The 27538-nt window shown below is 39.1% G+C and overlaps 1 protein-coding gene and 1 pseudogene across 19 annotated transcripts in view; both read left to right on the top strand.

The window, feature by feature from the left end:
- The window catches only part of ZNF248 (zinc finger protein 248), an 80842-nt gene that overhangs the window by 26322 nt on the left and 26982 nt on the right, over positions 1–27538 (top strand). For 9 of the 19 annotated variants that reach the window (XM_023188182.1, XM_023188177.1, XM_023188187.1 and 6 more), the window contains one exon: positions 1287–5442. In XM_023188182.1, coding sequence (XP_023043950.1) covers positions 1287–2785 — 1499 coding nt within the window. In that variant the 3' untranslated portion in view covers positions 2786–5442. Of the gene's footprint in view, positions 1–1286; positions 5647–27538 lie in introns of those variants that run through there. The other 10 variants (XR_002725553.2, XR_002725554.1, XM_023188189.2 and 7 more) reach the window with 4 other exon arrangements.
- On the top strand, positions 14390–16771 carry LOC111523525 (annotated as a pseudogene).

The raw sequence follows: 27538 nt of genomic DNA, 5'->3' as shown, positions 1-27538 counted from the left end.
CAGGTACAGGTTGAAAATAATTCAGTGCATGTTGCTTTATAAGAATAATGTACAGTTTACTCAGTGGGAGCAGAGGAAACAAGACTATAGTAATACCTGCCAAAATCTGGACTCTGGTCACAATAGAGGCAATAGGATTGAGCAAGGGATTTATTTTATGTCACAATGAATTATATAGACAGTAACTTCTAAAGGATGGATCAAGTGGAGTCTTAAAATGGTAGAGGTGTTATAGAGATTTTTGCTATCATTATTTTATTATTATTAGTTTTTGTTTTTAAATTAAAGTAGCAGTTCACTGAAGGATATCCAGGATCTAAGGAGAGATAAGGATAGAATGTTTCTAGTTGAGTGGAAGGTATGTTGTTGAGGATGAGCAATTTCTGAGAGTCTAATCTCTAGCCAAACTGCACAGAAATATTTTTAATAGATTTGCATGATGTTGAGAAGATGAGGGTGTAAACCATGCTTTACCTCGGCCGAACTTAATTCTTATGTTTCTCACTACCACTCACTCTATTTCCTTTTTTAAAAAACTCTCTTGAACTCATTATCTGTGCGTTTCCTGCTCTTTGAAAGAACAGGTCTCAGAATATCTCTATCTCCTATTTATCATGTCTTGAGTTTATTTCACCTTCCCTAGTATACTTTTCCTACAGCGTTAAAAAAAATTATTTCTTCTCAATAAAACTTAAAGAAAACACCGGATCTTGGGCTATATAGGACTATTCTTTTGAACCCAAGGATGTTGATGTTTTCAGAATGTTAATTTTCTTGTTGATTCAAAGAAAGAAGCGTGTACTCTGGTGGGAATTCTTCCCCAGTAAACTGTGTGTGAGTAGATTAGGACCAAGCTCTATTTTGTCTCCACCAAACCTAATTCATCCTCTGAAACCTCTTGTGTGCTAATCTTTACCATCTCTTTATTCAGTGTTCATTGTCTCTGTTGGGTTCACCCCATTTTCTCCGAGTTTTTCTATTTCTGAATCAGCCACTCTGGTTCTCTGTGCTGTGAATTTTATTTCGTCTTTTCAGTTTTGAAGGTTGTATTTATAAAGTATTAAATGTTATTGCCAACTTCCTCTCCCTGTTTCCACTGAAGCATGTTTATGTTTTCCACCTAAACCTTGGTGGGTAAAGAAAATGTACACTTGAACTCAGTTCACACCAGGAAACTGAATTTAAAACAAAATAATTGACTGTATGATAGGGCATTTGTGTAAAAGTCCAGTTCCATCAGAAATGTACTAAGGTTCATAAGATGTGGTTATTTTTCTCATTTCTAGAAAGGAAATGGAAAGTTGATGACATGTTAGAGAGCAACCAGGAAAATGAAGATGACCATTTTTGGGAGCTTCTATTCAACAACAAAACAGTAAGTGTAGAAAATGGAGACAAAGGAGGCAAAACTTTCAATTTGGGCACAGACCCTGTTTCTTTAAGAAATTATTCCTATAAAATATGTGACTCATGTGAAATGAGTTTGAAAAATATTTCGGGCTTAATTATTAGTAAAAAGAACTGTTCGAGAAAGAAGCCTGATGAGTTTAATGTATGTGAGAGATTGCTCCTTGATATTAGGCATGAGAAAATCCCTATTGGAGAGAAGTCTTATAAATATGATCAAAAAAGGAATGTCATTAATTATCACCAGGATCTCAGTCAGCCAAGTTTTGGCCAACCTTTTGAGTATAATAAAAATGGACAAGGCTTCCATGATGAGGCAGCATTTTTTACAAATAAGAGATCTCAGATGGGAGAGACAGTCTGTAAATATAATGAATGTGGAAGAACCTTCATTGAAAGTTTAAAGCTCAATATATCTGAAAGAACTCATTTGGAAATGGAGCCATATGGATGCAGTATTTGTGGGAAGTCCTTCTGCATGAATTTAAGGTTCGGACATGAGAGAGCTCTTACAAAGGACAATCCTTATGAATATAATGAATATGGGGAAATCTTCTGTGACAATTCAGCTTTCATTATCCATCAGGGAGCTTACACAAGAAAGATTCTCCATGAATATAAAGTCAGTGACAAAACCTGGGAAAAGTCACCTCTCTTAAAACATCAGATAGTACACATGGGGGGAAAGTCTTATGATTACAATGAAAATGGGAGTAATTTCAGCAAGAAGTCACATCTTACCCAGCTTCGGAGAGCTCACACAGGAGAAAAAACTTTTGAATGTGGTGAATGTGGGAAAACCTTCTGGGAGAAGTCAAACCTCACTCAACATCAGAGAACACACACAGGGGAGAAGCCCTATGAATGTACTGAATGTGGGAAAGCCTTTTGCCAGAAACCACACCTGACCAACCATCAGCGAACACATACAGGAGAAAAACCATATGAATGTAAGCAATGTGGAAAAACATTCTGCGTGAAGTCAAACCTCACTGAACATCAGAGAACACACACAGGGGAGAAACCCTATGAATGTAATGCGTGTGGGAAATCCTTCTGCCACAGATCAGCCCTCACTGTCCATCAGAGAACACACACAGGGGAAAAACCCTTTATATGTAATGAATGTGGAAAATCCTTCTGTGTGAAGTCAAACCTAATTGTACATCAAAGAACTCATACTGGGGAGAAGCCCTATAAGTGTAACGAATGTGGGAAAACCTTCTGTGAAAAATCAGCTCTCACTAAACATCAGAGGACTCACACAGGGGAGAAGCCGTATGAGTGTAATGCATGTGGGAAGACCTTTAGTCAGAGGTCAGTGCTCACCAAACATCAGAGAATTCACACGAGGGTGAAAGCTCTTTCAACATCCTGAATGTTAGAAGCCTTTGTACACCTGTGAAATTGGTTATACAGTTTCAAAAAAGGAGATTAGAGAAAGCCAAAGAATGTCAGACATTTGTAGAAAATGACTTCTTGTTTGAATATGTAAAAGCTTTCAAAAAAAATTAAAACCTTTCATTAGAAAATTTGTACTGAGGGGAATTCTGTTCACCTAAGTAATATGGTGAAAATATTTATCTAGAATTTATGTTGTTTAGTGTTGTATTCCAGGCGTGATACCAAAATTTTATTGCAAATATAATGGACAATATTCATTTATACCCATATTCACAGTGGGATCTGAAGCTTGTAAAAGTTGAATGACAGCAGCATTAAACATACATGTGAAGAGTCCCTGATGTTTGTAGACCTTATGTGAGTATGCTAATATAACAAATTTGAGTATGCTTGATTTGTATATTGGAATTCAACATGATTGTGATGAGAAAGTACGTACCCTTAATTGTGTAACTACTATGGTATGTGTTAATATTTTCCACAGTAAATACCATTGATGTCTTTATAGGTTGATATATATGTGTATGTACATATGTTTGTATGTATATGTAAATATATTTCTACACATATACTTAAATGTAGTGATGTGCTAGTATAACCTCATACTGACTTAAAAGTTCTGCTGATTGTTAAATTTTAAGGAATTTTGTGAGCCAGTTATTAAAAAGTCATTATTTAAAATATGTAAACTTACAGTTAAATTAAAAACAAAAGTAATAAATACTCAGCACTCATCACTTCCTAATTATTTTGCTACATTTCACTATTACCTTTGTTGTTTTACTTATTTAATCTGTGTGATGAAAATACTGTATATAGTGTGCACTGCACATCTGTCTCTTCCCAACTCCACATGCAGTGCTGTCTTGTTGGTAGCTTGGACTTAGTGGGAGTGTTTACACCATGGAAATTGACAAACTATAAATCAGGGTTTTAATTTTCTCAGATAACCTGCTGTCAAATATTTACAGCACATCACTGTGTATATATGAAAACGTATTTGGCAATACAAACTGCGTACCCCTTCTCTTTCCTGACGTAAATAAATGGCTATGGCCGTTTACAGCTGAACCGTATCTTCAAAAAAGAAGCCAAAAATATTTTTGTGAGGTTTTTAACTACCTCTAAATCTGTCCTACTCTAAATACTACCAGAGTCCCTTTGTAGTTTGGCCAGTATGTGTTTTTAGTGAAATATTATTTCACAAAGAACTATATCATGTACCTTTCCTCTGACTGTTTCCTGACATATATGCATGAATATGGCCATTATTGAACTATCACTTCAGTAAAGAAGTTAAACAGTAGTTTTCTGAGGTTTTTCAGCTACCTCTGGGTCATTCTGTAATGTAAATGCTGTTAATAAGTATGGTTTTTACATAAATTATGCAAAGGTTAACAAACAGTAATACTGCACTCCTCAAATAAAAAGTGGCGGTATGTAATGAAAGACCCTTTTCATACCCTTGGTATTTCATTATGTATCTGTTTAGGCATGGCCTATGTGACACTAGTTCTGTGTATTAGTATTTTAGAGTGTCTCTGCTTCCCTTGTCGTGTTGTTTCCTTTGCCCCCCCTTGGAACACAGTGGTCAGCAGTTCTAACAGACACTGCCCACGTGATGGCCATTCCCTACTTCATCCTTGCTGAGCTAAATTTTGTATTTTTGTGCATTCTTCTCCCAGATGACTTAGGTGGTAAGTCCAGATTAGTCAAAGCTAATCATGGAAGTTCCATTTTAATGATTTTGTTGGGGTGAACTTGGGAGCAGTGAGATGTTTGGGAATTATTGTGTAGTCCTGGGAAAGATCTCCTTGATACAACATTGTCATGACATGAGAAGAGACTCTGTCTCTTCTGCTGGGCTTTTTCATGTCTGTACATGCTATTGGCTTATCGTTTGTATCTGAAGGGCAGTAGGCTGAAAATAACAGTGCACAAGGTAGGAAAAGCCAGTTCTGAGGTGATGTTGCCGAGCTACTCTGCTCTCTGTACCTGCTCTCCACGGGAATTTGTATAACCCTCAATAACTGTTTTTTATTTGGTCTTAGGGCTATCTGATACTTAAGAGCTGAAGGCATTCTAGCTGGCACAGAGGAATATTTTTCTAAGTGTTAATGTTCTATATGGTAATTGGGGGAAGAATTATTTCTTTTGACAAGTTAATATACGGATGGTTATTTGTATCAGCCATGGTTCTTTCTGGCGGAAAACAGAATTCTCCAACTAAAAAGATTTTAATGGCAGACTGATTACAGTGGTGTGGGCCAGAAACAAGGGGCACTGAAACACCCAGAGACTTGTATCAGCAGGAAGCCATTGCCATTCTGAGCCTTGAAGGGCAAGGATGGAAACAGTGTTACCAGAGCCCAGTAAGAACTGCTGTCATGGAGGAGGGGCCACCTTGTAAGAGACATCATTACTACCAGAACTGTGGTGCCAAATTGCTGGTGCCTGTCTTTGGAGAAACCAACCAGATACATCTGCGGGAGAGCCCAGGTGGGCACAGAGAAGGGTGGAGAGAGAATCTGGGAAGAGAAATGGAGAATAAGCAGCACAGTGTTTTTCATTTCTGTAAATTCCTATGTAGAAGGTTCAGTGTTAGAAATAAAGTTACTCTACTAGTTGCAAGTTAAGTGTTTCTGTTTGTTCTCCTTTCCTATTGGCATAAGTAAACTCCCTTTGGAACCACGCAGGTATATCCCTCCTTCAACATGTGTGAAGCAGACATTATATTAAATTACATTATTCATATGTCCCTGTGGTGTTTCTTATTATATGTGGTGTAAGGTAAGCAGCTCTGTATCCTTCCAAATAAATAGCCAGTTGTCCCTGCACTATTTGATTAATTCACCCTTTCTTGTGTTAATTTGATACATTTTTATTATGTACTTAAATATGTGTTATGACTATTCCTTTGACTGCTCAGTGCAACTTTTCTGCATTCTTCTAGTAATAGAACCTGTCATAGTGATCACGGTGTGGCATTTACTCCAATCCTGGCTCCACGGAGTGCTGTGTCTTCATGTCCTCCACATTTGTATTGATCCAGAAATGGTAGTTTGTTACAAAAGAGGCCAGTGACAAGCCATCCTAGAATATTTTTATCGGGAGGTCACTGTAGACCAGAGAGTTTGTGTCCTTATTGCTTCCAGCAGTCATATTGAGAAAGTACATTTGCTCTGTAATCTACTGAAAGTCAGTCTGCAACACAAAAATGAAAAAAGAAAAGAAGATGGCTATGATAAGCACCATAAAGAAAAATCAAAATAGGAAAAGTTGTCAGATACAAGGTTTGATTTTAGATAGGATGGAGAGGAAAAGACCTCACTGAGCAGGCTACGTTGAGGGAGGAGTGATGTGGATAGTATCTTGAAGAATAGTGTGTTCACATGTGTATATCTAACACATGCATGTAAACCAACAACTTAAGATTCTTGTTTTATGAGATCCTTACCCTAATTACCTGTAATGTACTTTGTTGATATTTTCTCTTATACTGCATTCTATTAAAAGAAATACTTTTTCCCATATACTAAACTGATCTCACAATCAACAGTTTATCCCCCAGTGCACTCATGTTTAAACCAGGATGAGAATTGCTGGGTCATAGATCTGTGATTTCTGAAATGACTGATCACTCCCAGTCCCTGGAAATAGTTTTCTGATAAACTCCTAAGAGCCTGTTTTTGGAATTGGGCTTACTTTTTGTCTTGAAATTGCCTTCCTCTGGTCTAGTGGGCCCTGTCACTTCACACCCTACCTGTATTTAGCAGGGAAATGTGAAACTATTGCTTCTGGTAGGGTTTAGCCCATGGGTATCCTTGATGCCTTCAGCCCCTACCCCTGTTTGCTGCTGGCAACCAGAGACTGTGGCTGTGACTGCCCTGGATCCTTTCATCATATCTCTCCTTTTCTGAGGAAGACTTACCTATTCTCCTTCCTGTTTTTCCACTGAGTCTTCATCTGTCACCCAGTGACTGGACACTGCACACTCCACCTCCTCCCTTTGTCTGAGGAACTCCAACTCCCTTTTCCCAACCTACCTCTCTTCTCAGATCTTGCATTCCCAGGCTTCTCTTTCAGACAACAAAAAACCAATGTCTTCTCTTAGACAGCAGTTATGAAGAGCAAGGTCTCAGATACTTTGGGAGGTGAGAACTGATGACTAATATGAAGCTATGCCATGTTTGGAGTCCATACTTTGGTATGGCCAATGCTGTCTGTTATTGGTTTCTTTATCTACAGAATGGGGGTAGTTATCCTCTCTTCAAAAGTGGGCCTTATCCGTAAGCTTGCTTTCAGTAACAGCCAAAAATTCTCCCCTTACTGATCCCCTAAAGGAAGCTCAGGACCTCAGAAAAGAAGACAGGAGTTCAGAATTTCTTCAACTCAGACCCCTTGTAAAGGCTTACCCTATTCTTGTGGCTCTCTGATAACATCCCTTAAAACAGAAAACGAACTTGGAGAAACTTGGCAGCCCTGACTGGTGCCCATGACATAGTGGGACTTCCTTAGCTTTCTCAGGCCTAGATTCCCCTGTGCTGATGTCTGCACCAGTTGCCAATATTGGGAGAATAAATATTCTTTGGAATTTGACAGATGAGTTCTCGTCAACCCACCTCACTCACATATTGGTTCACTTCCCTAAAGTAACTTGGTTTTTAGTTCTGTCTGGGCCTTTTTCCATGCACTGTAACTAATAAATATGTGCCTGTAGAGAATTTATAACATACTGGAGTTTTATGGACATTTGACTATTAAAAATCAAGAAATATGGTCAGACTGTTAATCAAATGCTAGAATACATACATGACTGGAGAGTTGTAATTGCTTCTAAAGCAATTTTTAATTTTTAATTATTTTTAATTGCTTCTAAAGAGAAATAAATAGTAGTATCAGCTCAGCCACAGGAAATTAACCTTAGATGAATTGATAATACTATTATGTATGGTTTTTAGTTTTCTCAGATGATTTGGTGATTTGTACATATATTATTGTTACGTTATTACAGTTAAATATATTTTAAAGTTCCTATAGAAATGTTGCCTAAGTTTTCAAACTGGTAATGTTAGTGGTAGTAATGAAAAACATACCTGAACATCAATAACTTTAGAAGAGCAGTCAGATGCTATCAAAGGCTGTGAAGAACTTTAACCATGAAACAACATGGAGTTAGTTTAGTAGGTAATGATGAGGAAATAATACTCGGAAAATAGACATTAAAATCACTGACATGACTTTACCACAAAAGTCATAGGGTTACACTCTCTGAAAATGCGTTTTTCCACTTATTTATATGAGAAAATTAGTGGGGAAAATAGTACTTTCTGTTATGTGTGTTAGTTTTGTCAGGGTCTTTTGGTTTATTTTGACTTCTTATATTTCAGTGTCCTTTTAGGATACACACACACACACACTTACACAATGGAAGTATAATTTATATGGTGAACTCATTTATAGTACATAACAGTTTTCCATGTTAGTTTTCCTACCCTTACCTCATCATTTTTAACAACTACTTGAAATTTCTCAACAATCATTTATCTACAATATTTTATCTACACCCTACCAATGGCTCACTTTTAGTTAGTTTCCCATATTTTTACTCTTACAAATGAACATTATGGAGGTATACCTTTGAGCATATACCTTTCTACGCTTGTCCAAGTTTTTTCTCTCTCTCCCTTTTTTTTCTCCCAATTGCACAACCACCAAGTCGTCTTCAAATTAATTTCTCAGAGTCTACTCTCTGGGTAATAGGAGTTCTAATGAAATTGACTCCAGGAAGTCTGTATGGATTTCATTCCCATTCAAAGTTTGGAAATGTGACAGCTAGGTGGGGTAACTAATGCCTGTAATCCCAGCACTTTGGGAGGCCAAAGTGGGAAGAATGCTTGAGCCTAGGAGTTCAACACCAGCCTGGGCAATATGGTGAAACCCTTTCTCTACAGAAAATACAAAAATTAGCCAGGCATGGTGGTGCACACTCTATAATCTGAGTTACTTGGGAGGCTGCGGTGGGAGAATCACCTAAGCCTGGGAAGTTTAGGCTGCAGTGAGCTGTGATTGTGTCATTGCACTCTAGCCTAGGTGACAGAGTAAGTCCCTGTCTCAAAAACAAAAGAAAAAGTTCGGAAATGTGGGCCCACCATTGCCACAGTGGGTGCTGTTCTTTTTTTTGTTGTTGTTAAAAAATTCCAACCTTACTAATACAATATGATAAAACAGTTCTTAAACATTTTAATTTCTAAATTTTCTACAGACATTGAAATTTAAAAATATTGATTACCCCTCACTTTCTTAATGTTGGCTTATATCAGTAGGCTCACTTTAACTGAGGTGCTCATCATTTTGTAATAGCTAGTCATGGAAAATTATTAAGATATTTTCTTGGCTTATGTACTCTCACCAATCTAAGTACATAGTTTACCTTTTTACAGGAACAATGGAAACTTGTTTTTTTCACTTTATGAACAATATATCAACAGGATAGTCTCTCATTTCTGGGAGGTATACTTTAAAATTGGTCTATGGGAATATATATATTTTTTAAGTTTTCAAATTACTTCAAGCTTTTAAGTAATTTTGGCTGGGTGCAGTGGCTCACGCGTGTAATCCCAACATTTTGGGAGGCCAAGGCGGGCAGATCACGAGGTCAGGAGATTGAGACCATCCTGGTATCACGGTGAAACCCTGTCTCTACTTAAAAAAAAAAAAAAAAAAAAAAATTAGCTGAGCGTGGTGGTGGGTGCCTATGGTCCTAGCTACTCGGGAGGCTGGGGCAGGAGAATGGTGTGAACCTGGGAGGTAGAACTTGCAGTGAGCCAAGATCGCGCCACTGCACTTCAGCCTGGGCAACAGAGTGAGACTTCATCTCAAACGAAACAAAACAAAACAAAACAAAAAAAACTTTTAAGTAATTTTTTCCTTCTGCAGTTGGTATGCAATCTTAACATTAAGATTAGAAATGCTCATTATAATTTTTAAATGCTTTGGTAGTTTAAATTTTATATTCCATGTGAAGTATATTTATTTTGTGAGGTAAACATTTACACATGCCATGTGATCTACAGAGAGAACCATTTACCCCAACACCATTTATTAAATAGGCCTATTTCTCTCTACTTTGAAATGTCATTGTGATGGTTAATTTTATATGTCAACTTGACTGGGTCATGGAGTGCCCAGTTGCTTGGTCTAACATTCTTCTGGGTATATCTGTGGGGGCGTATGGATGATATTAACATTTAAATCAGTAGACTAAGTAAAGCAGATGAGCGTGGGTGGGACTCATCCAATTGATTGAAGGCCTGAATAGAACAAAAGTGCCAACACCCCTGAGTAAGAATTCCCACCAGTGACCTTCAAACTGGACATCAGCTTTTTCTTGCCTTTAGACTCAATTGAAACATTAGCTTTTCCTGGGTCTTGAGCCTTCAGATTGGAATAATACTCTCAGTCCTCCTGGGCCTCGAGTTTGCTAACTCAACCTGCAGATCTTGGGACTTGCTAGCCTCCATAATCAGGTGAGCCAATTCCTTATCATAAAGCTCTTTCTATACGTACATCTTCTTATTGGTTCCATTTTTCTGGAAAACTGACATAGCCACCATTATCACTTACTGAATTCTTACATGATCTTAGGCCTTTACATATATTTTTTTTTTCAGACTCTAAAATACTTAGTTTATTCTAGCCATTAAAGATGCATCTTTGCCCCAGTGCAGTGGCTCACGCCTGTAATCCTAGCAATTTGGGGGGCCAAGGTGGGTGGATCACCTGAGGTCAGGAGTTCGAAACCAACCTGGCCAACATGATGAAACCTCTCTACTAAAAATACAAAAATTAGCCAGGTGTGGTGGCACGTGCCTGTAGTCTTAGCTACTTGGGAGGCTAAGACACAAGAATCGCTTGAACCCAGGAGATGGAGGTTGCAGTGAGCTGAGATCATGCCACTGCACTCCAACCTGGGCGACAGAGCAAGACTGTCTCAAAAAACAACCAAAAAAAAAAAAAGACATCTCTAGTTAAGCTTTAGTCTGTATCTTCACAAAATTCTCAACCCCCCTCATTATTTCACATAAAATTTACATTTGTTCTAGCAGCAGTACAAAAGATTTGAAAATACAGAACGTTGTTGAGAATTTGTTTGGAATGTTGTGACATAATATGTCTAACTTTTTTTGTTCAAAAAATGATTAGTTCCTGTTACTTGCTTTTTGTTTTGTTTTGTTTTGTTGTTTTGTTTTTTGTGTTTTTGAGACAGAGTCTCGCTCTGTCACCAGGCTGGAGTGCAGTGGCGTGATCTTGGATCACTGCAACCTCTGTCTCTTGGGTTCAAGCGATTCTTCTGCCTCAGCCTCCCGAGTAGCTGGGACTACAGGCACGCGCCACCATGCCCAGCTAATTTTTGTATTTTTAGTAGAGACCGGGCTTTACTATGTTGGCCAAGATGGTCTTGATCCCTTGACGTCGTGATTAGCCTACCTCGGCCTCCCAAAGTGCTGGGATTATAGGTGTGAGCCACTGCGCCCGGCCACTATTTGCATTTTTTAAGGTGTCATTCAATAAACTTATAGTTTCCTTTACATAGCCTGCACATTTAATTCTATATGTTTTTTAGAACATGTAAACATCTTGACCAAGTTTTATAGTTTCCTTCACATAGACCACACGTTTATTTAATTCTAGATATTTTTTAGCACATGGAAACATCCTGATCAAGCTTGTCTAACCTGTGGCCCATGGGCTGCATGTTGCCCAGGATGGCTTTGAATGCAGCCCAGCACAAATTTGTAAACTTTCTTAAAACATCATGTGTAGGGAGACCCCCTGAAACTATTGCTACGGAATAAAAGATGAAATGCTTCTTATTATTGTAAATTCAAAATTGCATGCAGGATTGTGTAAAGACAATGCCAAGTTGGACTGTCAGAATGAGCCAACAGCACGTGATGTGCTTCCCCCTGCAGAGAGCATATGAATGGACGTGCAGTCAGGGAGGTTTCACATCACCACGATTCCTATCCCAGAAAAGCAGATGTTCATAGCTCTGGGAATGGAACGCGACCCTCGTGGAGAACCTACAAACAGGTGCATGGGGGGCATCTGTCCATATGGATAAGATAGGGCTATAAACGCCCTTATCTTGCCGTGGCTCTTCTAGGCCTCTTTAGGGTTCATACTCCCTTCTGAGAATTTCTGGTCTAATTGATTGTCTAACTTCACGTCCTGTTTCTATGAATTGTTTGTAACCAACTTTTGCTGCAACTATTACTGTTGATTAATATCTTGCTAATCATAGGTTATGGAAAGACTGTGTTCCTGTTTTAAGGCTCTGTTAGAAATTAAACTTCACCTCCTGTTTCTATGAACTATAATGAGCTTTTGCTGTAATTGTTACTGCTGTTCCTGTTTTAAGGCTCTGTTGGAAATTACTGATGCACACACTATATTGTAAATTCTTATCTCTTTATACTGTACTTCTCCATACAGATGTTATATTAAAGAATTACTTCATCCCCGTGTGACCATCTCACCACATAATCAAATAACCCTAAATCCCTCACTAATGTACCCCCGCCCTCACTAAACTCAATAATAAATGCTGGCATATCCAGTGCATTGTTGGCACCACGGGACCAGAAGGCTGTGACCCCCCTGGACCCAGCTTTCACTGTCTTGTGTGTGTCTGTTATTTCTCGACCTGCCGATCCGCCTGGGAGCAAAGAGAGAGCCCTGTTGCATTGTGGACTGCTGGCCAGTTCCCGCAATAATTATGAGCTTTTTGTGTGTGACTTTTATTTTTTTTTAGCTCATCAACTGTCGTTATTGTTAATGTATTTTATGTGTGGCCAAAGACATTTCTTTCTTCCATTGTGGCCCAGGGAAGACGAAAGATTGGACACCCCTGATCAAGATTGGACACCCCTGATCTTGACTATATTGTTATAATGAATATAACAGAGGTATTTTATTAATGTGTATGTAATAAATGTATATTTACCACTGAAGATTCTCGTGGTACACAGTTCAGTGAAGAGATTATCACAAAACATCATGCCTTTTGTAAAAATGTCAGACTTTGCACTTAAAGTGAATGGAGAGGATGAATCATTTCTTTTAGATTATGTTTTCTGATTTTTTTTTCATTTTTGTTTAATATATATGTAATTTTTCCAAGTTGATATATTTTGCAACCTGAGAAAAAAATAGCCATGGAGATAACACTTTAATTGTTGGTCTCATTTTCAGCTTTATTTAAGTGTCTTTTCTGTGTTCACAAGTGAAATTGATAAACAGTTTGTGGTAGCTTTCTATGTAGACACAGGCTGTTATTTAAAACGACTCCAGACCATGTCCGTTGTGATTCTGAAGGGGCAAAGCCTCCAGGGAGAGGAGATTAATTTGAGCAGCACCAACTTATTACGTTTGGAATGATTGCTACCGAGTGTCTACAGTGGCTCATGGGACACTAAATTCAGCAATGTCATGAGTTGGGCCTCTGACGACACCGGGAGGGGAAGGCATAGCCCCTTGTGTGGGGCTTATGTTGTCTTCAGCTTCTGAGGGAGCTGATTACTGAGGCTCCAGTCTTCAGCCTTTATCCTTTGGAGAACTGATTCTGGGCATACAACTGGTTCTGGGCAGAGAACTGGAAAGGAAGTTTGTGCACTTTGGAATTGGAATTGGTTTGAGGGGAGTTCGGTGGTATTTGGTAGTTAGAAAAGGTGAGATTAGCATGTAGTAGGTGGGATCCAAAACTCCAAATTACTGTCATTTGTGTCCATTAGCATCTTGGGTTTTCAAGCCTGTCCTGAATGTAGGTAAAGGCCTTTGATGACAGGATGTGCTCCAGGGTCAGGGTTGCAGAGGGAGTAAGGGTAGGGACTGGGACTGAGCAGTGGGTTGGCTGTGGTTGCATTTGTTGCTTTCTTTGAGGAAAGCTCCCTGTGTAAGTGGCCAAGTATGTTCAGTAAAATGTGTAGGCCTTAATTCCAGAAGAACTGCACCTCTGCAGCTGTCTGTACTGGGGAGTGAGGCTCTTGAATGTGATTGAAGAGTTGTTAAAGGCCATCTAGTAAGAGCTGGACTGAGGGGTGTGAACAGTCCATAGTAAAGCATACTGTTCAAGAGCACGGACTTTAGAGTCAGCGAGGCCTGCATATACATCCACCACACTTAACACATATGTGACTGGACAGGTAATTTAACTACTGAAAACCTCAGTTTCTTCCTTTCTAAATGTGAATGGCAGTAGTACCTACTTTGTGGGGTTATTCTGAGAGTTAAATAAGATAACCAAGGAAATCCTAAATATATTCATCCAGCCAATAGGTATAAGTCATTTTCATAGTTGCTTAGGAGTTATTTCTAAATGAAACAGAAAAACTCTCTGCTTTTATAGAACTTACTTTCTAGTGGGGCAATAAATATAAAAAATTACCATGACTTCCACAATGGCAGCATGAGGACCTACTTCTCAGTGAAGTGAGCATAACTGATGAAAATTATATAGGTCTTTGGGATCCAAGAGCACCTTTAGTCCCTGGAGACGCTCTGCCAGCCAGAAGTGATGGAAGAATTGTATAGCCTGGACCCACGACGGCAGGAATTATTGGAGGCCAGGTTTACTACAGTAGGTATTAGTAAGGAAAACTAGAAAAGAAGAGGAAAAAACAATAAATTGATGCAAGAAGAAATAAATACATTGCAAAACAGAAGAATGGGAAATATTCAAGAGTTGGAAAATCAGGAAACAAAAGACGAAATGAAGGAGAGTACATCAGATATAACGAAAGGGACCACTTAATAGTGAGTCTTCCAACCAGAGCTTGTGCAGTGTGGGATCCTTGAGTGATAAAGAGGTAGAGACTCCCGAGAAAAAGCAGAATGACCAGTGAAAGCTGAAAAGAAAAGCTGAACCATATGAAACTAGCCAAGGGAAAGGCACTGCTAGGGTACATAAAATTAGTGATTACTTTGAGTTTGCTGGGGGAAGCGGGCCAGGAACCAGCCCTGACAGCAGTGTTCCACCAGTTGCACAATTCTCACCGCAACATTCCTTATCCAATCCCTTACTGCAATGAGTAGAACAGCCCCTCTGTGGTTTAGATGGCAGCGCTGCAAAGGAGGCGATGGAGGAGCAGTCTGCTCTGCCAACAGCCTCATGTCAGCAATGATAACAAAACCTCGGCTTGACACAGAGCAGCTGGCACAAAGGGGATCTGGCCTCTGCTTCACTTCTGTTTCAGCTCAGCAAAACAGTCCCTCATCTACGGGATCTGGCAACACGGAGCATTCCTGCAGCTCCCAAAAGCAGATCTCCATCTGGCACAGACAGACCCAGTCCGACCTCACAGTAGAAAAAATATCTGCACTAGAAAACAGTAAGAATTCTGACTTAAGAAAGAGGGAAGAATAGATGATTTATTAAGAGCCAACTGTCGATTTGACACAGCAGATTGATGAACAGCAAAAGATGCTACAGAGATACAAAGAAGATTAAATAGATGTGTGACAACGAGCAAGAAAGTCCTTATAGAAAAGTCAAAAAGAGAAGATGGAATGTAGAGATAAGAGCATGCAAGACCGCTTGAGGTTGGACCACTTTTCTACTGTCTGACAAGGGACCTCTTTTACTGAACAGTGCACAGATGGTTATGCTTTTCAGAATCTTATCAAGCAACAGGAAAGGATAAATTCACAGAGGGAAGAGATAGACAATGGAAAATGTTAGCAAAGCAGAAACCTCTTGCAATGAGTCAGGACCCTCCTGCAACCAGTGAGCAGAAACAGTGGAAAAGCAGGACCAATGGAGCTGAAAATGAAACATTAACATTAGCAGAATACCATGAACAAGAAGAAATCTTCAAACTCAGGTTAGGTCATCTTAAAAAGGAGGAAGCAGAGATCCAAACAGAGCTGGAAATGCTAGAAAGGGTTAGAAATCTATATATCAGGGAACTAAAAAGGATACATAATGAAAATAACTCATAATTTAAATGTCGCCCAACACTAAATGACAGATATTTGTTGTTACATCTTTTGGGTAGAGGAGGTTTCAGTGAAGTTTACAAGGCATTTGAACTGACAGAGCCAAGATACATAGCTGTAAAAATTCACCAGTTAAATAAAAACTGGAGAGGAGAAAAAGGAGAATTACCACAAGCATGCATGTAGGGAATACCGGATTCATAAAGAACTGGATCATCCCAGAATAATTAAGCTGTATGATTACTTTTCTCTGGATACTGATTCGTTTTGTACAGTGTTAGAATACTGTGAGGGGAATGATCTGAACTTCTATCTGAAACAGCACAAATTAATGTCAGAGAAAGAGGCCCGGTCCATTATCATGCAGATTGTGAATGCTTTAAAGTACTTAAATAAAAGAAAACCTCCCATCATACACTATGACCTCAAACCAGAGAATATTCTTTTAGTAAATGGTACAGCATGTGGAGAGATAAAAATTACAGAGCTTGGTCTTTTGAAGATCATGGATGATAGCTACAATTCAGTGGGTGGCATGGAGCTAACATCACAAAGTGCTGGTACTTATTGCTATTTACCACCAGAGTGTTTTGTGGTTGAGAAAGAACCACCAAAGATCTCAAAGGTGATGTGTGGTTGGTGGGTGTGATCTTCTATCAGGGTTTTTCTGGAGGGAAGCCTTTTGGCCATAACCAGTCTCAGCAAGACGTCCTACAAGAGAATACTATTTGTAAAGCTGCTGAAGTGCAGTTCCCACCAAAACGAGTAGTAACACTTGAAGCAAAGGCGTTTATTCCACGATGCTTGGCCTACCGAAAAGAGGACCACATTGATGCCCAGCAACTGGCCTGTGACCCCCTACTTGCTGCATCGTATCTGAAAATTGGTCTCTGTGAGTAGCCCCGCTGGAGCTGCTATTGCATCAACCTTTGGGGCGTCCAATAGTAGTTCTTTGAATTGAGACCGACTCTAAGGTCACAAACTGTTCAACACACACAAAGTGGACAAATGGCATTTAGCAGCAGGTTTGGAACATAGCAAACCTGCTATGTTGAATGGATCTGAGGAAACCTGAACCAGGTGCTTATTTTCTTGCTTTTTTCCCATCCATTGAGCATGACAGCATGAATTCTCTTTAAGGAGACACCATGGGCAGCTCCAGCCAGGCCTGGTAGGAAAAGGCCCTGCCCAAGGTTCTGGTGTCAGTGGCCACTGTGTGTGGCTACTCTGACTGAGGAAAAAATTAAAAAGAAAAACTGGTTCCGCGTACTGTGAACTTGAAAACATGCAGACTCGGGGGGGTCCCTGATACAGTGCTTCAGATGAAGAATGTGGACTTGAAAATACAGACTAGATGACTGGGTGCGGTAGCTCACCCAGTCTGTAATCCCAGCACTTTGGGAGGCTGAGGCAGGCGGGTCACAAGGTCAGGAGATCGAGACCATCCTGGCTAACACGGTGAAACCCCATCTGTACTAAAAATACAAAAAAATTAGCCAGGCATGGTGGTGAGCGCCTATAGTCCCAGCTACTCAGGAGGCTGAGGCAGGAGAATGGCGTGAACCCAAGAGGCAGAGCTTGCAGCGAGCCAAGATCACGCCACTGCACTCCAGCCTGGGCAACAGAGCGAGACTCTGTCTCAAAAAAAAAAAAAAAGAAAGAAAGAAAATACACACTAGGCTAGTCCAGTTCTTTTCTTTTAATAAAGTTTAGATAACATCTTCTGAAAAGCTTGTAGCACAAAGGCTAAGCTGCAGATGGTGTTTGACTTTGGAGGAAAAAAAATGCTGTTGCCTGTTAAAGGCACTAGAGTTTGTGTTTTATCCCTAAATAATTGCAATTTTTAAAAACGTACAGATTCCCTCACCCCTTTTTTATTTTTGAAAGAATACATTTGGTTGTAAAGTGAAACCCATATTAGCAAGTACGTAGCAATGTTCATTCCAATCAGATGCAGCTTTCTCCTCCGTCTGGTTTCCTGTTTGCAATTGCTTCCCTCGTCTCAGTAGGGAAAAAATGAGTGGGAGTACTGAGATGTGTCGGTTTTTGCCATTGGACAAAGAATGAGGTTAGAAGACTGCAGCTTGGAGTCCCTCTAGGTTTTCAACTGTTTATTCACAATTTGAACACTTGATGGTGGTCCCTTTTAATTTATTTGAAGTGCTATTTTTTTTAAAAAAATAAAGGTTCATCCATGCGAAAAAAAGAAAAGAAAAGAAAATCATATAGGTCTTTGGAAGTGGTTCTTAGGGAATACAGCAACTAAGCACTACTTATTCAAGAAAATCTAAAAGTCATTAGGAACAGTGAGAATCTGTAGTATTTGAACCACAACCAGTGCCCTCCCGTCTTCCTCCCAGGTCAATATGACAAACTCTAGGTGGGTGCAGCCAAGAAAACAGAGCTCCCTTGCCTCCCAGCTCCCATTTGAGGGCAGTGGCATCTACATGGGAGGGGCAGACTGCTAGTGTTTCTCATACATCTCCTACAAGTTGTTTAAGAGGCTAAATTGCAGGTCAGTACAGCTGAGGAGAATTCCAGGACTCCCTTCCACCCAGACCCCATTCACTTGACACAGGCTCTATCTCAGGCATGGTGTCCTGAGAATACAGGGATCCAGTTACCCTTACTTTGACTCAGTAGGGTGGAGGTTCCAAGCCAGAAGAGGAAAGCCAAGAAGACCATCACCTTCCTACCCTCCCTACCCAGCACCCTTCTCCTAAAACATGGATGCTAGAAATAATCATTCCACTCTCTCCACCGTAGCCTCTGGGGCATGGCTCAGAGATTTCACCGAGTGGGGAAAACAATTCATAAAATCAAGAGGTCAAAGGCTCTGCTAATGAACTGATGTTATTTGAATGAGTGTACAGGAAAGGTCAAATCTAAGGGCACTCAAAAACAAGATTTTGATGGAAAATAAGAAGCTGACAGCTTCAGTGAGAGATTCAAGCTAAACATAGGCCACATATTTACCAGAGGTGAACCAAGGAAAGAGATGACTAATCATAGGCCCCCGTGGTGTCAGAACAAACCTCCAATACTGACCTCAAAGGCTGTTCCTGTAGGAAGGCTTGTGTAGCAAATTGTGGTTACATGTGGTTAATTTTAGCTTTGAACATGGTAGTGGCTACACATCACCCACCCCGAGCAGCTTTGTATGTGTTCCTGAAGCAGCTTGCAGAAGCCAGGATAGGCATTAAGGTCCTGTTCTGCAAATATTGGGGAACCGTGCTTTAGTCACTGATTGCTCCTTCTGATCATGGAGGTGCAGACATGGAGGTATAAACACAGAGGTGAGCAGCTATTGCAACTCAATGCCATTGTTGCAAGCCGTTGCACTTATTCACTGGAGAGATGCTCTTTTGATTTAATGAATTGCTTTTCCCCTGCCCCTCATCCCCACCTCCTTGGCAAAATGTCTGAGCCACGCCCAGAGCCTAGGGTGGAGAAAGTGAAATGGTTCTTTCTAGTGCCCATGTTTTAGATGAATTCCTGGGGATTTAAAGACTTGGTGCTTTTCCCCTTCATTTCTCTCTCTCTCTCTCTCTCTTTTTTTTTTTTTTTTTTTTCCCCCATTTTGGGAACCAGAAATGTAAGGACTGGGACCTTTGGCAACCACATATACGGAAGAATTTAGACAGTTGCCATGCATGCCCAGGACAAGGTCCAGGCTTAGAAACGAACTCAGAAGAGCTTAAGTTTACATCTCAGGCTAATCTTTAGTATGCAGACACCCTGTAACTATTTTTTTAAACTAAATGAATGAGAACAAAAAGCCTGGCAGAATCTGATCTCCAGAGATACCACATCATAAATTTCAAATGTCCAGTTTTCAACAACAACAAAAAAATCACAAGGTGAATAAAGAAACAAAGTATGACTAATTGAAAGCAAAAAAGAAAAGAAACTGCCCCTGAAAAAGACCAGACTGTGGGTTTACCAGACAAATTAAAAACACTGTCTTAAAGATGTTTAAAGAGCTAAAAGATGATGTGGACAGTTAAGAAAACTATAAACAAAATGGAAACATCAATAAATATAGAGAAAACAAATTCTGGAGCTGAAAAGTACAACAGATTTGCTACAGGGATTTAAAAGCATATTTGAGCAAGCAGAAGAATGAGTGAATTTGAAGATAGGGTCATTGAAATCAAATTTAAGGAAGAGAAATAAAAAAGACTGAAGCTGGGCGTGGTGGCTTATGACTATAATCCCAGCCCTTTGGGAGGCTGAGGCAGGCAGATCACCTGAGGTTAGGAGTTTGAGACTAGCCTGGCCAACATGGTGAAACTCTGTCTCTACTAAAAATACAAAAATTAGCCATGTGTGGTGGCGTGTGCCTGTAATCCCAGCTATTTGGGAGGCTGAGGCAGGAGAATCACTTGAACCCAGGAGCCAGAGGTTGTAGTGAGCCAAGATCACGCCACTGTACTCCCGCCTGGGGAACAGACCAAGACTCTGTCTCAAAAAAAAAGTCTGAAAAAAAAGTGAACAAAGCCTAAGAGACGTATGGGACACCATCAAGTGGATGAATATATGCATTGTTCGGAGTGCCAGATAGAGAAAGCGTAGAGATAATTTGGAGAAATAATTGGTGAAACATTATAAAATTTGATGAAATATATGAATATAAACCTAGAAGAAACACAATAAACTTCAAGTAATATAAAATTAAAGAGGCCCACACTGAGGCACATTATAATCAAACTGTCAAAGGCCAAAGACAAAGTTTTAGAGCAGCAAGAAAGAAGCAGCATATACATAACATACATACATACACGCTATCCTCAATAAAGTTATTAGCAGATTTCTTATCAGATCTTGGAGACCAGAAGGCAGTGGGTTGAAATGTTCAAAATGCTGAAGGAAAAAAAAAAAAAATCTGTCAGCAAACAATTCTGTATTTGGTAAAGTTTTCCGTCAAAAGTGAGGCTGAAATTAAGACATTCCTGGATAAACAAAAGCTGATGGAGTTTGATAGCAGTAGACCTGCCCTGCAAGAAAGCTAAAAAGAGTCCTTCAGGTTGAACTGAAAGGACACTAGACAGAAACTAATGCCATAAAAGAAATGAAGATATCTGATAAAGGGAAATGCACAGGCATTTGTAATACAAAGATGTTACTGTAACTTTGGTTGGTAATTCCACTTTTTGATTTTTACATGATATGAGAGACTAATGCATAAAAAGGTTTTGTGTCTCTGGACACAATGTATAACAAAGTCATTTTGTGACATCAATAATTTAAAAAGTGGTGGGGACAGCGCTATGTAGGAGCCAAGTTTTTTTTTTTTTTTATGTTATTGAGGTTAAACTAGTAAATGTAACAAAGAAAACAGCTATAAAGAATACACACAAAAAGAAATGAGAAGGGAATTAAAAGATTTAGTCAAAAATCTACTAAAAAGAAAAGAACTGTAATTCAGGAAATGAGGGGAAAAAATGCTGTAAGACATAGAAAACAAAAGCACAATGATAGATGTAGATCCTTCATTTTTGGTAATTACTTTAAAGGTAAATGGCTTAAATGCTTCAATCAAAAGAGAGATTGGCAGAATGGATTAAATAAAACCAAATGTGATTGAACAGTACTGTCTACAAGAGACGCAGGTTCTGATCTGTGTCCAAAGACACTAATGAGTTAAAAGTGAAAGAATGAAAAAAGATATCCCATGCAAGTTGTAAAAAGAGCAGGAGTGAGTACAGTTGCTCCTTGAACAATTGGTGGTGGGTTAGGGGCACTGACCCCCAACACAGAAATACACAAACACATGCACACGCACATAACTTTGGCCTCCCCCAAAATGTAACTGCTAGTGGCCTACTATTGACCAGAAGACTTACCAATAACATAAATGGCTAATTAACATGTATTATGTATATGTATTATATACTGTATTCTTACAATAAAGTAAGCTAAAGAAGGTATTAAGAAAATCGTAAGGAAGATAAAAATATGTTTATTAAGTGCAAGTGGATCATCATTAAGGTCCTCATCCTCATTATCTTCACATTGAATAGGCCTATGAGGAGGAGGGAGAGGAGGAGTCAGTGTTGCTGTCTCAGGGGTGGCAGAGGCAGAAGAAGTGGAGAAGATGGAAGGGAGGCAGGAGAGGCAAGCATACCTGGTATAACTTTCCAGAACTACATCATAATTTCTCTCTGACGCTTTTTTCTTTTCTAAAAAGGTATCTATACAGTAACAGTCCTATTGTTTTCTTTAATTTCAGCACCTGTATTACAAAAGGGTCTATGTCATAAAAGAAGTTAAAAGCAGTCTTGAATAATTGGAAACCTTCTGCCAGATTATCTAATAGCAATTTGTTTTATGACATTGTTACTTGTACGTCTTCTACGTCTTATGCCTCATGGTCAGGCTTTGGAAGTGCTCATCTCTATCAAGTCATCTTTCTGTTAATTCCTCTGGTGTGATGTCTATTAGATCTTGAATTTCTCCAAGATCCATATATTGAAATCTTTACTCTCCTGCTTCCACCATCTTTTTTTTTTTCTTTCTTTCTTTTTTTCGCCATATCCACGATCTCTTCTATGATTTCCTTGATTGGCTCTGTCATAAATTCTGTGAAATCATGTACAACATCCAGATATAGTTTTCTCCAGAAGGAATTTATTGTTTTGGGGTCAATGGCTTCTATGGCTTTTTCTTTGACAGTCATGCCATCTTCAGTGCCAGTGGTGTCATGTTTCCAGTCTTTCATGATGTTCTCTCAAGGTTCTCTTCCATAGCATTAACCATCCTTTCCCTGGAGTACCATTGTAATGGGCCTTAAAGTTCCTTATGCCCTCCTCATCTAGAGGCTGAATTAGAGACACTGGGGGCACATAGACCACTTTCATGTCTTCGGTGTTGAACTGATGGGGTTCTGGGTGGCCAGGGGCATGCTCAATGTCAAAGGAGCTTCAGAAGGCAGTCCCTTACTAGAAAGGTATATCCTGACTTCAGGGACAAAGCATGGATGAAACCAATCCGGAAAAATGGTTCTCACTGTGCAGGCCTTTGTATTGTGCAACCAAAAGACTAGAAGCTGATGTTTATCTTTTCTCTTCAAGGCTGGGTGTTTGCAGTTTTATAGAAAAGGGCAGACCTAATCATAAAGCCAGCTGCATTTGCACCAAAGTAGAGTTAGCCTTTCCCTTCCTGCCTTTAATCTTGGTGTTCATTTCTCTTCCTTAGTATAACAAATGTCCCTTGTGGCACTTTTTTTTTGTTTTTTTCCCAAAGACACTTTTGTCTACATTAAAGACCTGTTCAAGCAGATATCTTTCCTCCTCAATGATTTTCTTTCTTCCTTTGAGACAGGGTTTTGCTCTGTCACCCAGGCTGGAGTGCAGTGGAGTGGTCATGGCTCACTGCAGACTTGACCTCCTGGGGTCAATTGATCCTCTCACCCCAGCCCCTCGAGTAGCTGGGACTAGAGGCATGTGCCACCATGCCTGGCTAATTTTTGTATTTTTTGTAGAGAGGGAGTTTTCCATGTTGCCCAAGCTGGTCTCGAACTCCTGGGTACAAGGAATCTGCTTGCCTTGACTTCCCAAAGTGCTGGGATTACAAATGTGAGCCACTGCGCTGAACCCTCAGTGATTTTCTTAATGGCATCTGGGACCTTGTCTGCTGCCTCTTGGTCAGCAGAAGCAGATTCTTCTGTTATTGTGACATTTTTATTTTTTATTGTTTACATTTTTGGAGACAAGGTCTCACTGTCACCCAGGCTGGAGTCCAGTGGCATGATCACAGCTTACTTGCAGCCTTGACCTCCCTGGCTCAAACAATCCTCCCACCTCAGCTTCCCAAGCAGCTAGGACTACAGGGTCATGCCACCACACCTGCCTTTTTTTTTTTTTTTTTTTTTTTTTTGTAGAGACAGGGTTTTGCCATGTTGCCCAGACTGGTCTTGAACTCTTGGGCTCAAACAATCTGTCCACTTCTGCCTCCCAAAGTGCTGGGATTACAGGCACGAGCCACTGCGCCCTGCCTAGAATTTCTAATGCCAAACATCTTTCTAAAACTATCAAGCCATTCTTTGCTGGCTTTAAATTCTCCAGCTTTAAATCCTTCATGTTTCTGTTTGTTTGTTTTTGCTCTAAGTTGTCATATAACTTCACTGTTTCTCAAATTGGATTAGAGTCTATAGGTATGCCTTATGGCAATCCTGAAGCCACATAAAAACTGCATTTTCAATATGAGATTACAAGGTATTTTGCTAAAAGTGCAAAGTTTCTGCACCTGTGGCACAGCCGCAGTGACAGCTTCATAAATTTTCTTTTTCTACAGTGGTTCTTACACTGAATTCAATTATCTTGAAATAGTGGGTAACCACAGCTGCAGACCTCAATCTACAGTACATATTAAGCAATCCATCTTTTTCTTGTAATATCATGACTTTTCTCTGCATCTTGGGAGCACTTCCAGCATCACTAGTGGGTCCAATAGTATTATTCAGTGTTTATGGAAATGCACTAAAAATGATGAAAAATATGTGAAAACTGTAAGAGATTACTTTTACTGTCATATGCAGTTTACTGGAGAAATGAACTGCTCACACAGAAATGATTAGCTTTACATTGTATTTTAAGTGAATACTTCAGCTCACCACAATAGCAACAGGACTTGGCTGTGAAATTATTATAGCAGTATACTATATACTACAGGTAATTTTATGCAGTTGTGATTTAATACTACCTCTTCACATCTGTTAACATTTCTCTTGACTGCTAATGGTACCATGTACAGTCTTTATTTGTGCATGTTTTATTAAATTTCAACTTTTTATAGGAAATTTGTATATTTCTGGATAGTAAATGATAAAATAGACTATTTTATACATTTATTTCATACCTCTTTTGCTTAATTTTTTCACTATTTCTAGGCCACATGGTTTATCTGCAAGTTTTTTTCAAATTGTCACAAATCTCCAAAAACTTTTCCAATATGTTGGAAAAACTCCATATATAATAGACCCATGCAGTTTAAACCCATGTTGTTCATGGGTCAACTGTATGTTAACATCAGACAAAATAGGCCTTAAATCAAAAAGGTCACAAGAGATAAAGAAGGATATTGTATGTTAGTAAAAGTTCAATACAGCAAGAAGATACAGCAATAATGAACATTTATGCACTTAATAAGATAACATCAAAATAAATGAAGTGAAAATTGACAGAACTAAAGGGAAAAATAGACAGTTCTACTGTAATAGTTGAAAACATCCAGCCATTCCACTACTGGGTATATACCCAAAGGATTATAAATTATGCTACTACAAAGACACATGCACACGTATGTTTATTGCGGCACTATTCACAATAGCAAAGACTTGGAATCAACCCAAATGTCCATCAGTGACAGACTGGATTAAGAAAATGTGGCACATATACACCATGGAATACTATGCAGCCATAAAAAAGGATGAGTTTGCGTCCTTTGTAGGGACATGGATGCAGTTGGAAACCATCATTCTTAGCAAACTATCACAAGAAGAGAAAAGCAAACACCGCATGTTCTCACTCATAGGTGGGAACTGAACAATGAGCTCACTTGGACTCGGGAAGGGGAATATCACACAATGGGGCCTATCATGGGGAGGGGGGAGGGGGGAGGGATTGCATTGGGGAGTTATACCTGATATAAATGATGAATTGATGGGTGCTGATGAGTTGATGGGTGCAGCACACCAACATGGCACATATATACATATGTAACAAACCTGCACGTTATGCACATGTACCCTAGAACTTAAAGTATAATAAAAAAAAAAAAAAAAAAAAAAAAGAAAACATCATTTGTCATTCCAATAATGGATAGAACAGTGAGACAGAAGGTGGAAACACAGGACTTAAAAACACAATAAGCCAACTTGATTTAACAGACATCTAAATTAAATTATGTTTGCAGTTCAATCAAGGTTAAGGTTATTTTTAGGGCCTAACTGGCTTTGTCTGCTCTGGGATTATCCAGACCTGGTCTGCATTTAAAAATTTGCTTCAATATTCCCTTTTAGGATCAAGTAATACACAACACTATATCCAACAACAACTACTACAGAATACCTATTCTTCTCAAATGCACATTAGTTATTCTCCAGGGTAAACCATATGTTAGGTCACAAATTAAGTCTCAATAGATTTTAAAATATAGATATTATACAAAGTATATTCTATGACCACAACAGTATGAAGTTAGAAAATAATAAAAGGAAAACTGGAACATTTATAAATTTGTGGAAATAATTTAAATAATATACCTTTAAACAACCCATAAGTAAAAGAAAAAAAAATCACAAGGGAAATTGAAAAATACTTAGAGATGACTGAAAACAGAAACAAAACATACAGAAACTTACGTGATGCAGCAAAAGTTGTGCTAAAGGGGATATTTGTAGCTATAGGTGCTTGCATTTAAAAAGAATAAAAATCTCAAATCAGTTATCTAACATTACATCTTAAGAACCCAGAAAAAGAGCTAACTAAAGGCTGGGAGCAGTGGCTCATGCCTGTAATCCCAGCACTTTGGGAGGCTGAGGCGGGTGAATCACCTGAAGTCAGGAGTTCAAGACCAGCCTGGCCAACATGGTGAGACCCCCGTCTCTACTAAAAATACAAAAATTAGCCAGGCATGGTGGCGGGTGCCTATAATCTCAGCTACTTAGGAGCCTGAGGTGGGAGAATCAGTTGAACCTGTGAGGTGGAGGCTGCAGTGAGCCATGATCATGCCACTGCATTCCAGTCTCAGTGACAGAACTAGACTCCATCTCAAACAAACAAACAAACAAACAAACAAAAAAACCTAAGCTCAATGGTATCAGAAGGAAGGAAATAAAGGCAGAGACAAAAAAAAAAAATTAAAGAATAGAAAAACAATAGAGAAAATCAATTAAACCAAGAATTGGTTGTTTGAAAAGATCAACCAAATTGACAAACCCTTAGCTAACTAGACTAAGAAAATGACTTAAATTACTAAAATCATAAATGAAGACAGGGATATAAATACTGATTCTACAGAAATAAAATATAAGAAAGTACTAAGAACAACTTACTACAACAAATTGGATAACATGGATGAAATGGCTCAATATCTAGGAACACAATATCATTGACATAAGTCAATACTGACTCATGAAGAAATAGAAAATTATATAAGTACATAATTAATAAGGAGACTGAATCAGTAATCAGAAAACTCTTGACAAAGAAATACCCCAGACCTGATGCCTTCCTTGGTGAATTCTACCAAACATTTAAAGACCAACTAACATCAGTCTTTTTTAGACTCTTCCAAAAAATTAAAATGAAGGGAACATTTCCAAATTTGTTCTATGAGGTTAGTGTTACTTTGATATCATAGCCATACAAAGATACTACATGAAAATAAAACTGCACAGTAGTATCCCTTATGAACACTAACACTTATGAACAGTAATATCCCTTATGAACAACAGTCTTCAACAAATACTACCAAACTGAACTCAGCACTATATTAAAAATACGTACCAGCTGGGCATGGTGGCTTCTGCTTGTAATCTCAGCATTTTGGGAGGCCAAGGCAAGTGGATCACTTGAGGCCGGGAGTTTGAGACCAGCCTGGCCAACATGGTGAAACTCCATCTCTACTAAAAATACAAAAAATTAGCCAGGTGTGGTGGGGTGTGCTTGTAATCCCAGCTTCTCAAGAGGCTGAGGCAGGGGAATTGCTTGAACCCAGGCAGTAG

This window comes from Piliocolobus tephrosceles, chromosome 9 (assembly GCF_002776525.5).
Source record: "Piliocolobus tephrosceles isolate RC106 chromosome 9, ASM277652v3, whole genome shotgun sequence".
In the NCBI taxonomy this organism is placed as follows: domain Eukaryota; kingdom Metazoa; phylum Chordata; class Mammalia; order Primates; family Cercopithecidae; genus Piliocolobus; species Piliocolobus tephrosceles.
This window is presented reverse-complemented; position numbering and strand designations above follow the sequence as displayed.